Source organism: Pantherophis guttatus, chromosome 2 (genome assembly GCF_059756535.1).
Source record: "Pantherophis guttatus breed Tessera chromosome 2, ASM5975653v1, whole genome shotgun sequence".
NCBI lineage: Eukaryota > Metazoa > Chordata > Lepidosauria > Squamata > Colubridae > Pantherophis > Pantherophis guttatus.
The window spans coordinates 43,675,888-43,691,590 of record NC_142064.1 but is presented as its reverse complement, the minus strand read 5'-3'; the positions used below and the strand labels follow the sequence as shown (position 1 = coordinate 43,691,590).

Sequence of the window (15,703 nt, the reverse complement as noted above, 5' to 3'; positions counted from 1 at the left end):
GAACTGCTGAACTGCCGACCTTTCAATCGACAAGCTCAGCGTTTTAGCCATTGAACCACCGCGTCCCTTATGAGCACTTTAATATGATTTATTTGGGGTAGGGTGAGATTTTAAGTGACTAGACGTTTGCATATATGTGTATCCTTGAGCTGTTTCTTTGAATCAATGGGGTGATATAAGGTACATTCTTATAAGGTACATTCTTATAAATGGTACCTACCTATGAGCATGGATTTATAATAATTAATGAACAATCTATAATCGCTTGATCTGAACATAATCTACCAGATTTTTCGGAGTATATGACGCACCTTTCCCCCCCCCAAAAAAGGGTGAAAATCTGGGTGGGTCTTATACTCGGAATGTTGCCTCGCCCAGCCTCGCAAACGGAGATTTCAGAGGCTGAAAGAAGCCTCTGAAAGAAGCTTCAGAAAAAAAGTCTCTGAAAGGCTTTTATCTAAAATAATATGGCAAGCAACAAAAGAATCAGTAAAGGTTCTAACCAAACTATGCTAACAAATCTGGAGAATGACACAATAACCAACAGATCGGAAGAGGTTAATCTATATACCAACACTAAAGAAAGGAGATTGAACAGAGTACAGATAGTTCTTCAGAATAAAAGCCTCTGAAAGAAGCTTCAGAAAAAAAGCTTCCAAACAGAGCTTCAGAAAAAAAGCCTTTTTTTCTGGAGCTCTGTTTTGGAGGCTTTCAGAGGCAGAAAAAAAAGTTTTTTCGGAAACAGAGTTTCAGAAGTTTCAGAGGCTGAAAAAAAAGCAAGGCACAGAGCTCACAATCAATGAACCTGTTGCTAAAATTCACCTCTGGGAACAGCTGATTGGGGGTATTCTGGGAGGCCGATCCACCCACCAATCAGCTTTTTTCTTATTTTTCTCCCCAAAAACTAAGGTGCATCTTGTACTCTGGTGCAACTTATACTCTGAAAAATACGGTATATTTAGGGACACAGCCAAAACGTACATCTTAATATAATAAACTACTGGCAGAGTACATTATGGTCTCATTCTGCAGAAACAATACTAGAACCATCAGAGGAATATCAATTATTTCCCCCTTCTCTATTTCAATAAAGAATCAATAAAAACCATTAAGCATATATGATAATGATCACAGATGAATTTAGCAGTTAGGAAGAATATAGCAGAAAATGAAAATAGGATATAAAAATCATAACTTAAAGTTATCCAAACTTAACAATAATTTGAATCACCTTAAGCACCTTTTAGCATATTTAGCATATTATGCTTAATAGCATTAGAATAATGAATGAATTGCATCTTCGGATTGGTTCAGAGTAAACTGATGAATAAAGAGGAAAAAAAAGAAAGCATAAAATGTAGGAATTGAAACAGAAGAGCCCTGTGATGATAGATAATCACCCGAAAGGTTGGAAATACTATGGTTGATTGCATCGTCTGTCAGTCATATATTTAGACTGGATTTGGCATTTTTATCCATCTATTAAATCTTTCCCAAAGACCTGAGATAAGCAGATGTTGTTTGATAGTGTTAACAGTGTCATCACAGGATGTAAACTGTTCCAAGTAAAGCAGTTGACTAATGATGATTTTGTTAATGCTGATGATGTTCAAATGGTGCTCGATATTTGGGGATTGCACCCAAGGGTTCTGTATCTAATCGTACACCTTTGCTTTCTTTTGCCATAGTCATACTACTTTTACTTGCAAGTCTTTGTATTTTGTGATTTTCTTCAGTGCTTTCTCTTCTATTTAGCTGTCTCCATATAATATTTAACAATATCCACCATAGAGGCCTCTTTATCTTTCTTATTGACAATTGTTAAATATGAGTAGTCATGTGTCAGGTCCTTCTCTGTTTGAAGTCTCAGAGCACTTTAGCTGTTTTATTTTCTATTACTTTGTCTATTTTGTAGTTCCATCAGTTCTTGCTTGCAGACAAATGGTATTTCTTGCAGATATTCCTATGCACCTTTATTAATACTTTGTCATACTATAGTTTGTAATCATTCTGTGTGATCTTCTTGCAGCAGCTAACCTGGTGGTCCACTGTGTCTTCAGCTTCTTTGCATAGATGGCACTTGCTGTCTTGCTTCTCAATTCAGTTTTGTATACTTGTTCTTAAAGCTTAGTCTTTCTTAAGCACTAGTCTTAGAACTAGTCCTTCTGTCGCCTTCTCTCTTTCTTTAAGTTTCTTGCTTTTAACCATTGTCAGATCTTGTTATTATCTGTTTTCCCTGCTATTTTTTAAAATGTGCTAGCCATGCAATGCTTTCTCTTCCCATATCACTTTTTTGTTCTTCTTTGGTGTTTCTCGTAGGCCAGTTTGGTCACTCAGTAAGCATTCCTGGTGTACTAGCTTCAGTATATATTCTTCACTATCCTTCAGATATTCTTCCATTCCCCTATTTTCTTCTTTAATTGTCTGATTTACTTGCAACATTCCATGCCCACTATTTTCCTTGCTAAATATCAACATCGCTGCAAGGATGAAGAGCATGATCTAATATCATTATTTTTCTGGTCTTCCTATCCAGGGCCTTCAGTTCTGCTTGAGTCCAATTCACTGTTCCAGCTGTGTATCTTATGACTGGAATTGCCCAGGTATTGATTGCTTGGTGGTATTTCCACCATTGAATTTAGATTTTAAGATTTTCTTCACTCTCTTCATGTATTAACTTCTAACCTTTTTCTTGACTCCAGTGTGCTTGTTGTGGTCAGCTTGAAGGATGCTCAAATATTTGTAGTGATCATCTTCATACAGAGTCTTGATGGTATTTCCCTAAGACATCTTGATTCTTTTAGTCATCACTGGTTTTCTTATTTGATCATGAACGTGACACATTTCTATTGCAATATCTTGACTGGATATACAGACAGTCTGGAGCAGCAATTCTATTTCAGATGGTGGTTTTCCATACAGCTTCAAATTATCCATGTAACGGAGGTGAGATAGCTTGGCAGATGTTTTTCAGTTTTGATAGCTATGACCTGAGTTATTCAGTTTATTAGTATTGTTGACAGAGGAGTCAGTGCCATCACAAACAGTAGAGGAGATAGTGAGCCTCCTTGAAAGATTCCTCCTTAATATTAACCTCTCCCAAACTATACATTGACCAACAACCGTGCCTTCCATATTGGTATCTTTTAATCCTTGTGCTAAGTGTTTCTCTGGAACAAGCTTCAATGCAGGCAATCTTATTCTGTTTTTGTGCTGTTTTAGATGCTTAATGATTCTTTGTTTCAATTCTTCTACTTCTTTAGTTAGAGAGTTTTGTTCTTTCTAAGGCAGAGGAGAGGGTGCCTGATTTTGCAATGAAAACTGTCCTGCCATCCTTTATTGCCAACTCTCCCTGATTTGCCTCTACAGTCTGAATTACTTCTGGCTTTCTTTTCTTTTCCCTGAGTAGACCTTTGCAATTCTTCCAGTTCTGTTGATTCTTGTTGGGCTTGATCTGTAACAACAGATCATTATTTCTTTTTATATATCTCTGTTTACTTGCGATGGGTAAACCAGCTTCTGGCCCTGATTGCTCAGCCAAGATTCCTGAGTCCTGTAGACCATTTTTGATTTGATGTCCAGGAAGTCCAACACCTAACACAGCCTTTGACCTTCTATAGACGATGACTAAGTTGGAATGTGTTTCTGTAGTTTACGTCTCATATTTTTTTATGGGAGAGACAGTCTTTGTCTGACTCCTTTGATGAGATCTATCCAACATGGTGGAACCCTCTGGCATAGGTCTCATTTTCCTCAGAGCACATAAGCCTGACAATCATGAAAAGGTAGTGCCTCACTGAGGATGGCAATTATTATTATTATTCAGGATAAACTTTTTTCCTCACCTCAACATAACTTAAACTGGTTCTCCTACTTTTTACTGTTAACATAAAAGTATTGAAAGAGAACTAATTTATTGCTAGAGAAAATTGTTGCCAAAATGTTATGACTTGGAATCAATACTCATGGAAAATGTATTGAACATTTTGGCTTCTGTTCTTGCATTTTATAGGATGTGATGTAAGCATACGGGTAGTCCTTGACTTACAACAGTTCATTTAGTGACCGTTCAAAGTAACAACAGCACTGGAAAAAGTGACTTATGACCGTTGCAGCATCATCATGGTCACGTGATTTACATTCGGATGCTTGACAACTGACTCACATATGTGACAGTTGCAATGTCCTAGGGTCATGTGATCCCCTTTTGCAACCTTCTGATCGGCAAAGTTAATGGGGAAGTCAGATTCACTTAACAACCGTGTTACTAATTTAACACCACTTACACTTAACAACTGGGACAAGAAAGGTCGAAAAATAGGGCAAAACACATTTCTCATTTAGTAACATAAATTCTGGGCTCAAATGTGATCATAAGCTGTAGTTGATAAATCACTGTTGTTTGCCAAGTCCCCTTCATGCAGTTTAAGGGGAAGTTTGCCATGATCAATATTTGGTTGGAATTTTCCTTGTGGTTTAATTGTTGTTTTGCTTTTGCTTTTTGTTGTGTTTTAATACTAGTATCTGAAAACACACAATTATTCAGGAAAATAATGAATGGCTTATAAAGATAAGATGGACCTTAAACATGATCTGCTATTTGATTTTTTTTCAGTGACCTTCAATACCTTTGACTGTAGATTGCTGATAACTCTTCCAAAACACCTGAATCAAGAAAGGCTGTACAAGTCCTGACCCAATGTCTAAATGCAGTGATGGACTGAATAAAGATCAGTAAACTGAAAATGAATCCCAACAAGGCAAAGAGCAGGACAGGTGGTTATCTGGGTTATAGGAGACGGGAGTGAGTAGGTTGCATATTATAAACACTATTGCATTCTTGCAGAAAGAATATTTACATATTTTGAGAGAGCTTCCTGAACTGTAACTGCCCCTGGCAATTTTAAGTGATTACAATGTCCAGGAATGCATATTATCACTATGCCCTTTCCTGGGCATGACAGCTACAGTTATTCATGCACTGTTAGGTTACACGAGCAAGTATAATGTCTTCAATGGGAACTACTTGTACTTTTCTACTTGGTACAGAAGATGCAAATGAGGCAGAATGTGGTATCTAGATTGCCAACAGGACACTTAACTATCCTGAAGCCAACTTCCTTTGAAACAACTACAGTGATCAATTGGCTGTCAAGCCAGATCCAGTTCTGCTTATAAGAACTAAACACTTGAACAGACTATATAACTGACTTTCTTCTCCATTGCAGTCTGGTTAATTACTGAGATCATTAGGGGAATGTGCTAAGAATTGCACAATGCCATCTGGTGGTTACTTATAAGTAAGTGGGTCTTTTCTATTGCAGCACCTTGATTCTGGAAGGCTTTTTCATCTGAAATTGCTGAGGTACCTATTATACTTTAGGTGCCTGTTAAAAATCTGTACAGGCCTTTCATGTATGGATGGTAGGGGAGTGGATCTGTTGTTACTTTTTTGTTAACTTTTGAATCATTATGGTTTATATTGCATCATTATTGTATGTTGTATTTTCTAATCTGCATACGGATGTATTTGCATAGGAAGCAGTATAAAATGGGTGCAATAAAGAATGAAACAAAAGCTTCAAGGTCTTAAAAAACTAAAAAGATTAGAAATATTTTTCTTGATGACATGATTAAACTTTGGGAAAAAGTTAAGTGTAATGCCCAATCTTTCATTATGGCAATGGAAAGTTTCTGTTACTTTATTAGAAGTGAAGGAGTTTCTCACCTTAGAAACTGACATATGCTTTGAAAATGAGAAGTGGAGATTTTAAAGACTCTTATAAACAATTGTTTGAGCTGAAGAAAATGTTTCATTATGTTCATACGATGCTGAAATGCTTGCTTCTTTTCAGCTTAGAAGATAAAATGTTTTCAAACTATTTTTTCTAAAAGAATTTTGAAAGTGATGCTATGAATATCTTACTATTCAAATCGCTTATTAACGCCATTATATGAAAAGGGAATCTTATTACTGTACATAGGACATCAGTATTCTTGGACAGGGTTACTTCATTAAAAAAAAAGTTATACATAATTTATAATATATCTTATGTTTAAAAGAATTGTATTATAATTTTATTTTTTCCACATATATTGTGCAATAATATTTTGTTAAATGTTAAATTTAATTTGCTAGGAATATTTTCCAAACAAAAAAGAATTTGGTCATTTTATCTAAATATTTCCAGTTAGAAACACTGTTTCCATCTCAAAGCCTCCTTTGCACACCTGGGTGTTCTTCCTATGGTTAGAAAAAAAAGGGTAACTCACCATGCCCCCTAATTATTGCATTTTCCTCCCAAGCATAAAAGATAAAAATGATTTAATTTTTGGTCTGATTTCTCTTGAGCGGTCTGGACTCAATATGAGATTTATGTATTAAAGTACTTTCTTTAATAAAAAAAAAGAGTGTGACAAAGAAGTTAAGAGAGAATTAAGTTACATTTTCTTAAAATCATACTGTAGTGTGTAAAGGAAACCATACATGCCTATGAGACTTAAAAGAAGAAGGATTTCTAAAAGGTCTCTTGAAGAGCTTCCTAAGGCACTTACACTATTGTTTGAGAAAAAAAATGTTACATGCCTCTTTATTAGACTCTTTTCAACACATATCAACTGTCTCCTGAGCAGAACTTAATTAAGTGCTCCTTGCTGAGATACTATTAAGCTGTGTGGCATTGTGCATGCTTTCAGTAATATAAAGTTTGGTTAGCTTTAGATATTTTTTTTCTTTTTTGAGAAATAACCTCATTAAAAATGGTGCACATTAAATTGGCATCTGTGAGAGAGACATGTTTAAAATTTGAATATTACTTTCTGATAGTTCAGATTAAATTTTAAAACAATGGGTTTGAGGGATCAATTCTCAGCTTCAGTTAACTATTGTCATACTGACCCAGATGTGAATTTTCTGTTTGTCTTTTACTGCAGAATAATTTATTCCTTTTTTTTTTTTTTTTGCTAACAAAGGATCTTTGATCCATTTTTTCTTCCTAAACCCCAATTCCCATCCACTGTATATTTTGCTAGGTAAGTTAATACTGTATGTACCTGGGCCTTTATACAAATGATCAGCTTTATGAGCTTTTCAAAAATCTGAACTGAGGGGAGGCAGACAGGCATGGATTTGTGAATTTATTTTGAATATGTCTTATTTTGAAATATTACTACAATGCAGAGAGTCCCTTTTTATATTGCAGTATGTTTACCAGATGTCAATCATTGGGATAAAAACTGTCTACAGATTTGGAAATCTAGTATAATCAGGGTTTAGAAAGTTTTCATAATATTGTTCAGTCTCATAATTGAAAATAACTATGGTCCTTTTAAACATGTTCCTGACAAGCATACTTGCGTTTAAACAAATTATTGTATTTTGATTTGTGTTTCTTATATTTTGTACCTTCCACCTCATTTTAGCAATAGTTTGCAAATTAATAAAAAATAGTTAGAATATTTAGATGCACTTTTATGTATACTTTCTAACAGATCCATTTCTATAGTTACATTTTTCTCAGTTTTCTTAATGTTTTTGTGAGCCTACTCTCACAATAAACATGTATTTCTGAAAACGTACCCCAGTGTATACATTTGAATAGACTTGAATAATATAAACATTTTAGTACAATATATAGTTTACTGCTGACATGTTTCAAAACAAGCTTTAGAAGCAAGATACAATGGCCAATATATATTTCTTTAATTTAGAATGTAATTTTTCTTTTATGGGTGTAGATTTTATCAGTAAAGAATTTAGTTTGCGATTCATATATTTTGACCTATAAGTAAGTGGTAAATATTAAATATAAATTTTGGTATTGAAGTTCTGTCACAAAAGAAGCTAGGATGTAGTATAGCTTTAGGATTTATAGTTAATTAATTTTTATAATCAGATATATTGTTGGAAATAATGGAGGATGTTGTTGGTGGAAAAAATGAAATACTTTCCTTTCATATTCACTAACATGTTCCATTCAATGATTTAACTGAAGTATTTAAAAATGTCCTAATAAAATTTAGTAAAATCGTTTTGTTAATCTATTATTAAGGAATGGCATGCTTAAAAATACATTGTGAGTTTAACACTTATCTCTATGTTATTTTCTAAAATGGCTCTGGAAGTAATTTTCACAATTTATTTTTCTTTGCCACAGAAGAGTCAGACAAGACAAACATAAAATGTATGATTGTATTTCCTATAATTTGATTGTTTTGTACTAAAAACCTGATATTGATGGCAGTATATCTAACATTGATATTAATGACACCAGCATCAACTCTCAAATCAATCTTTGCATTTAGAAAATTGAGTTTTATGGATCCCAGTTATACAGAAAGTGCCCCATAATATCACAGATGCTTTATGCCAAATATTTTGTTTTAAATTATAATATGGTTTCTTTATTACATTGAAGTATTCTAAATGACTGGATAGTTTACATTTCTTCCCATAAAGAAAGGCATGTCCAGTGAGATTGTATTTTCTTTGAATATAAAGCCTATATTACATAAGAACCTGCTTTTTGAAGTCCATGTGCTTCAAAACTGATTTACCATGTGGCATGGCAGCTGCTATTCAAGAAACACATGCTCAAAGCTCTCTAGTGTATGTGGAACTAATTGTACTGCTTTTTGGATCCCAGCCCATACTTTCACTCTGTTGAATTGACTTTATGGAACATGGTTTGTGAATGCTCTCCTAAAAATCCTTTTCAATGTGATTATATAATCTCATTGTGGGGATTTTCCATATAACAATGTTCTGAATTTTCTGAATTTTTTTGCAGAGGTTGAAAATATTTTTCATGCGATATAGAACTATTATAGACATAAAGACCTACTTACTGGTAGGAGGATAATACAGTTTTTCATTTTGAGAAGAATTAAATCTAAATAGCTCAGAATGGATTTTCTGCTCATCTTAATCTCTATTTTTTTGTCCTCTAAAACACATTTTTAATATTAATAGGTTTCAGTAGTTTAAAAAAGAACTGAAAAGCAGCAGTATTTTAAAGCTTAAATACTATGATAATGATTTATATCAACGTTGTTTCTTTTAGCACCTTAACATTTTTTATGATTCCATCTCTTTCAATCAGCAGAGAACACTTATGATTAGTATATCTGATAAACTTGTCAATGCCTGTTTAAAGCAGAATCTCCTAGTCTGCTTTATTCATCCCCCTCTCTCTTACATCATTTCAAGTATAATCTTGATAAGACAGAGATATGTTCTGGGCAGCTGTGTATAGCAAGCTCAGACGACAACTAATTTGTGAAGGAAAAAATTAAATCAGGAGGTAAATTATTTCATGATTGCTCATTCCCAACAGACCTGGGCATCATTCTGAAGAAAATATCAAATAATTGGTTTCAGACCGTGTCACACACATGCAATTCCCTTCGCTAATGGCTGTGTGAGGTAGCACTAGGCCTCAGGGGTCATGAAAGAACTGAAAATAGCTTACTGCCAGGCACAGCAATAGAGAGACAGTGCGAGTAGGAAATGAAGTGGCAATAAGTGCAATCCATAGGGGAAATGTGCTTCACTTGGAGTTTAATATATTGGTTTGGAATCTGGCAGTAAGCCATGCAACAATTGTTTACCTATTCGTCAGCATCTGCATCTGTTCTGTTTGGTAAATAGCACTTAAATCACTGCCCACAAATACCAAGATCAATACCTATTACTGGGTCTTCTTTCTTTTTCATATTATATAACAGATGCAATCTGTGAACAATATTTGCATTAGATTAACAAAGTCAGAGAGATTCGCTTGAAAACACTTTGTAGTTTTATGGATGGACTGTACAGTCCAATCATTTTGTGATTCGAAACCCTGTTGCCTTATAAAGATGCTAGCTTTTAAATTCTAATTATTAAAATTGATGTGCATTTTTAAACCACTACATCAAGTTATATATGGAAGACTGTTACCATTATTCCTAGCAGTTTAGCTTGGAACAGTACTATAGCATTCCAAAATATTAAATTGCATAAATTATTAGGCAGCAATACATAGGTTGTTAAATCTAGTTTAAGTTATTTATGTATATAACAAAATAATTTTAATTCTTTACCTACTCTTTCATTAAAAGTATTTTTAGCTTAAAATGAATGATAGGCAAATATGATTAATATATATAAAATGAATACAGTGTTTCAGAAAAAATGGGGATTAATTATAAAGGTAGCTGTTTGATATGAGTAGATTAAAAAGTGATAAATGCAAGACACAACAATAAATATAATGGAGATTTTAGAAATTTGAATTATATTTAAAGATTTTAGAAGGCAAATAGTGGCCTTAATCATAATGCACGCTGTCCACTTTGTGAGATGTATATACTGAAAAGAATCCATCTGAGTTAGACAAGACATCAAGGTTACTTCACTCTGTCCTTTCCCAGCAGTAGAGTCCAAATCAAGGCAAATCTGATCAAATTAATCTTCAAAGAATTAGGCAAATTGATAATAAAAAGTCTCTATCTTTTCTAGCTTTCCTTCTCTAGCATTTTATGGAAGAATTACTATACAGTACAGAAAATTGTTCCTGCCAAGTGCAATGGAGAACCAGGAATAAGAAAAGGATGGAAGACTCCCGTTTTTATGTTCAAGCCAGTTTCTCACAAAGGGTTCTTCCATTTGCACTCAACAATCTACTTATCTGCTTCATTCACTTAGCTCCCCTGTAAACTGAAGTGTCCAGGTGCTCTGCCAGAGGGAAGAGGGCATTTACAATCAATCATGTCAATGGCTGGTATACCCTCCTTTCATTACAATGGCCAAGTTACAGCTTTTCACTATAATTTTCACTGCTGTAATGTTTGTAGGCCAAATTCTATTTCCCAATCTCCTGTTTTTCTAACACATTCCACAGACTAGGCAACAATTAATTGTTATTTCTGCTATTAGGAGTTCCATTTCCCCCCCAATATTTATTCATGGGGATAAACAGTTTTAGAACACAATAAAAAGTATAATAAAAAATATTACACTGTTACAAATTATACATTTTCTGCTGGGAATCAAACTCATAGGCTCTTGTGCTATATACAGTGCGTTTACCTTTATAAGTCACAGTGACTTTTTAGGTTGGCAAGGAGCAGGATATATGGTCCATTGGTTCAATTCTAAGTAGATGGATTGAACCACATAATTTTTAATTAGTTACTATGGTTGTGTGTGACAGAGAAGTTCCAATAAAGATTAAACCAGTAGCACACTGCCTCCCGGTGTGTAATGAATGTGTAACAACTATAGGAGTATCTACTGATATATTTCCCTCCTGGGAGTTGAGGGAGGATGGAATTATGAAATCTTCTGTTTGAGACATATCATATTAAAAGCTTTATCTCTCTAGTCTCAGAGTACCTATAAAGAAAGACATTTACTGTACATAGATGTTCAATACTGAAATAATGTCATTGACAGCTTACAAGTGACTAAGACATAAAATTGCAATTAGTCAGACCACAGGCTTAAACAGGGCTGTAAGGCCAAAGGCTTAAACAGGGCTGAAAGAGTCAAGTCATATCAAGACAGAATCAAGAACAGATTCATATAAATATAAAAGAAGAATAAAGGTAAAGGTTCCCCTCACACATATGTGCTAGTCACTCCCGACTCTAGGGGGCGGTGCTCATCTCCATTTCAAAGCCATAGAGCCAGCGCTGTCTGAAGACGTCTCCGTGGTCATGTGGCCGGCATGGCTAAACGACAAAGGCGCACAGAACAGTTACCTTCCCACCAAAGGTGGTCCCTATTTTTCTACTTGCATTTTTTATGTGCTTTCGAATTGCTAGGTTGGCAGAAGCTGGGACAAGTAATGGGAGCTCACTCCATTACGCGGCACTAGGATTCGAACCCCTGAACTGCCGACCTTTCGATCAACAAGCTCAGCGTCTTACCCACTGAGTCCCTTAAAAAGAAGAATAGTCAATCTATATATAGTATCATTTTCAAAGAGGCAGGAAATAGTCATTTGGATAAGGATAAGACCAAAAATTAAATATACAGAGATTCCAGAGAATAAATTGACCTTAACACCACACGAAAATAAAGATAAGTGTATCTCCTTTCATAATTTTGATTTTTGTTTTGCAAGGCATTAGAGCACAAGTGTCAAACGTGCTGCATCATGTTGCTGTCATGTGACATTTCGCAATATTTTCCCATTTGCGGAACGGGTGGGCGTGGCCTGTGCATGACGCATCCGGCCTACGGGCCACCAGTTTGACACCCCTGCATTAGAAGAATAAAAATTTCAGTTTGAAGTCTTCATTTTTACTACTTTATATTATGTTGCTGAATGCTGTTAATATTTTTGGCATTTAAAATTGTTTTTGACATTATTTTCTCTGTTCTTACTGAAGTCAGGATACACAATTTAAAAATACTAACATACTGTATTCAACTGTGACCAAAACCTGGCATCCAATATATGAGAAAATCAGAGTTTGAATGTCCTCAAATTATCTGTCTGATAAGGAGGCAAGCCACTATATTTTGCAACTGAAAAATTTGCAAGACTGAATTCTTATAGAATGTATTTTCATAAGAGATATTCAAGAACGCTTAGTAATGGCTTATGATTGCCATTATTATCATCACTACTGAAAGGATGTCAGATGATACAATCAGGTGTTCTCAAACAAGATACTACTGGTTCAGTCCCTCACCTGAGTTTTAAATAGACCCTGCTGGTTGTAAATTATTATTTGTGGAAATGCAACAACAGGCATTTTTTACCAAATATTATCCAAAAGAGTTCTCTTCATCATCTGTTGATTTTGTCTTTTTTACTAAATTAGAGCATCTTATATTTTTAAATTATATTTTATAATTTAATATATTATAATACAATTTATATTATAATAAAATATAATATTTTATATTAAATTATATTTTAACATACTATTAAATTTAGATAATCCCTTAAAATATTGTGAATGAGCTATATCCTTCTTAGACTTTATTGACATGAACCTGAGAAATAGCTCTAATTTCTCAACATTCCTACATAAGAAACTAAACATTTTTTTCACAAATATCAGAACAGCTTTCTGTTTTATTCATATATACATAAAACATGCACATATTCTATCTGTCATTTTTAGAAATAATCAGAAGTTAATTGCAACATATACAATTTAATGATATAGTTGTCACATAACCCAAAATGACTGCATTTCCACAGCCAGAGTAGCCTTTTAATCCCATCAGAAGGAAAACAATGAAAAATATACCACCTAAAAGTTCATCTAGGAAGCAAATGTGACACATGAATCTGATTTTCTTTCTCCTTATTTATAGTTGCAGAGGAACATTCCAGAAAAGGAATGAACCAGTGTTTAACATTACATCAACTCAAATGCCTTTCCCAGCTTATAAAATCATTTTTGTTGATGGAAGAAAATATTGAAGAGCTATCTTCAGGATTACTGTTAGTATGTATGTCTGAGAACAAAAGTATTCAAGGTAAAGTATGGTTATATTTTCCATATACTGTTTTCTTCAAATAATTGATTTGTATAATTTCAATACAGTCCTTTGAAATATTTTGTTCTTGATGGTTAATTTTCCTTTCTAATTGGATAAAATTATGCTGCATAAAAACATATGAGATAGACAGTCATAAAAATTGTATAAATAAATAAAATGTCATGTGATCCATTGTGAAAAAAATATCTGATATGGACTTCCGGAGGGAAAAATAGCAAACTGAAGATGGCTATGCAAAAAGCAGAGCCAACAACTGCAGCGAAGAGTCAGTGAGTAGACTGGCTCTTCAGAACTTTACTGGATAAGGAAAGCCATGTGACCACTCATATGTGCTCTGAACAACTGCTCCTTGCAAGATTGTAAGGCAGTTGTCCCTGGTGGGTTTCCAGCACCAGGAGACAATGAGAATAGCCATGTTGTTGACAACTATGCTTTTTAAAGGATATTAAATTTGCAAACTTCTCTTTCTAATCATGTTTACAAATTGCTTGTCAACTACTTTTAAGCTATTAGAGTCCATTGGATTGACAAATGGATTAGTTTGCCTTCAGTCCTTAATGAAATAAAATTTTAATCATAACCTTTAATTTTTTTAAAATGACATAAATAGCAAAAAGCTAAATAAGACTTTGATCCTAGAAAAGTATAAATGAATTAAGGATCCAATAAAATTTAGAATAAAATTTTGGAATCAATTATAAATGATCCTTTATAATTAAATTCTAAAATCTTATTCCAAATGTATCTGGATCCTTAATTCATTTATAATTTTCATCAAAGTCTTCTCTAGTTTTTTGCTATTTATTGACAGTTAATTAAGTGGATCCTATGAAATGACACAAAACATAACACTGAAAATATTAACATTTTTAAGAATTCAGAAATCAATATCAACAATATGAATAGCAATGTTTGTTTCTATGGACAGTCCCAAAAATGTTATAGAAGAAATGGCAGATGAGGAACAAATTTTATTTGACCATACAAAGATGGCATTAAAAGCAGATCTACAAATGACAGGCCATGAGAATGACATGGAAAAAGATGTTCTATGACATTACTTGAATCGGTTACATACAGATTAAGATTGTAAGAAGTAAATGAAGGAATATAAAGTTGGTTTATTTGATCAAGATTAAAACGATATATGTTGTTATTTCTAGTAATCCTTAATGGACTTTCTCTTTGCAAGAGAGTTGAAAAGATGATGCTTTATGGATTTATCTGTAGATAAGAAGTGGGATATGGCATGAAGTAATCATTGGTTGTGTAAATAAAAGAGGGTGAAGAGTTGCAAAAATTATTTATGCTTGTGATAAAAGTTGGAAGTCACTTCTTTACATATTTTTTTCTCTTTCTTATTATATATTTTTCTTTTTATGTTCTACTTTGGTCTTTGGACCTTGTACTCTTTCTTTCTTTCTATTCTTTCTTTCACTTAAATAGGATCCTTAAATGTAATTAAAATCCTTAATAGATAGATAAATGAAAAATTACCTGATATACAACATTGATTATTCAGAGAAACATGAGTTGAAAACAGGTTTTAGAAATTATCAGTCCATAGGAAATTGAAATAAAATTTTGATAGAGGACAAATGGGAATATAAATTGGTGGTACAATAGTGACTATTTTGATTATACCATGACATTTCTATGTATGTTTATTAAAAGATAGTAACACAATGGGTTGTTTTAAATGAGTTAATTAAATACTGATTAAAATAGAAATAGATGATAAGGAGATCTATATGGCAATTATGCTACTGAGCTGATTTTTTGCTGACTTGAGTTAAAGTTAAATTTTCTTCCTCTTAAATTAGTTGTGATAAAAAATTAATAAAAGAAACTTCAAACTGTTCTCTCTTCTTCCTCCTTTCTCTCTCTGCCCCCCCCCCTTTTGCAAACCATTTTCCTATTTCCTCTGCCATCCCTTTTCCCTGACCAGTTCTAGGCTAATTCATAACCCAAAATAACCTATTTCTGCAGCCAAAATAAGCTTTTAAGCCTATTAGAAGGAAAACAGTGCAAAAGATCTCACCTAAAAGTTCATCTAGGAAGCAATCTCAATGAGGAAGCTTTGTTTATTAGATGAGAAATGCAAGTATGCCATTCTAATCAAGTACATGTTTGCTTATTTTAATATTCTATCAACACTGGAATCCTTAGCTAGGGTGTCTTGTCATGGTTTTGCTT

General features: G+C 33.6%; 1 protein-coding gene across 3 annotated transcripts in view; it reads left to right on the top strand.

Annotated features, from left to right (window-relative positions):
• The window catches only part of KIAA0825 (KIAA0825 ortholog), a 161,897-nt gene that overhangs the window by 9,854 nt on the left and 136,340 nt on the right, over positions 1-15,703 (top strand). For all 3 annotated transcript variants that reach the window (XM_034440675.3, XM_034440674.3, XM_034440676.3), the window contains exon 5: positions 13,319-13,483. In XM_034440675.3, the coding sequence (XP_034296566.2) occupies positions 13,319-13,483 (165 nt within the window). The remainder of the gene's footprint in view (positions 1-13,318; positions 13,484-15,703) is intronic.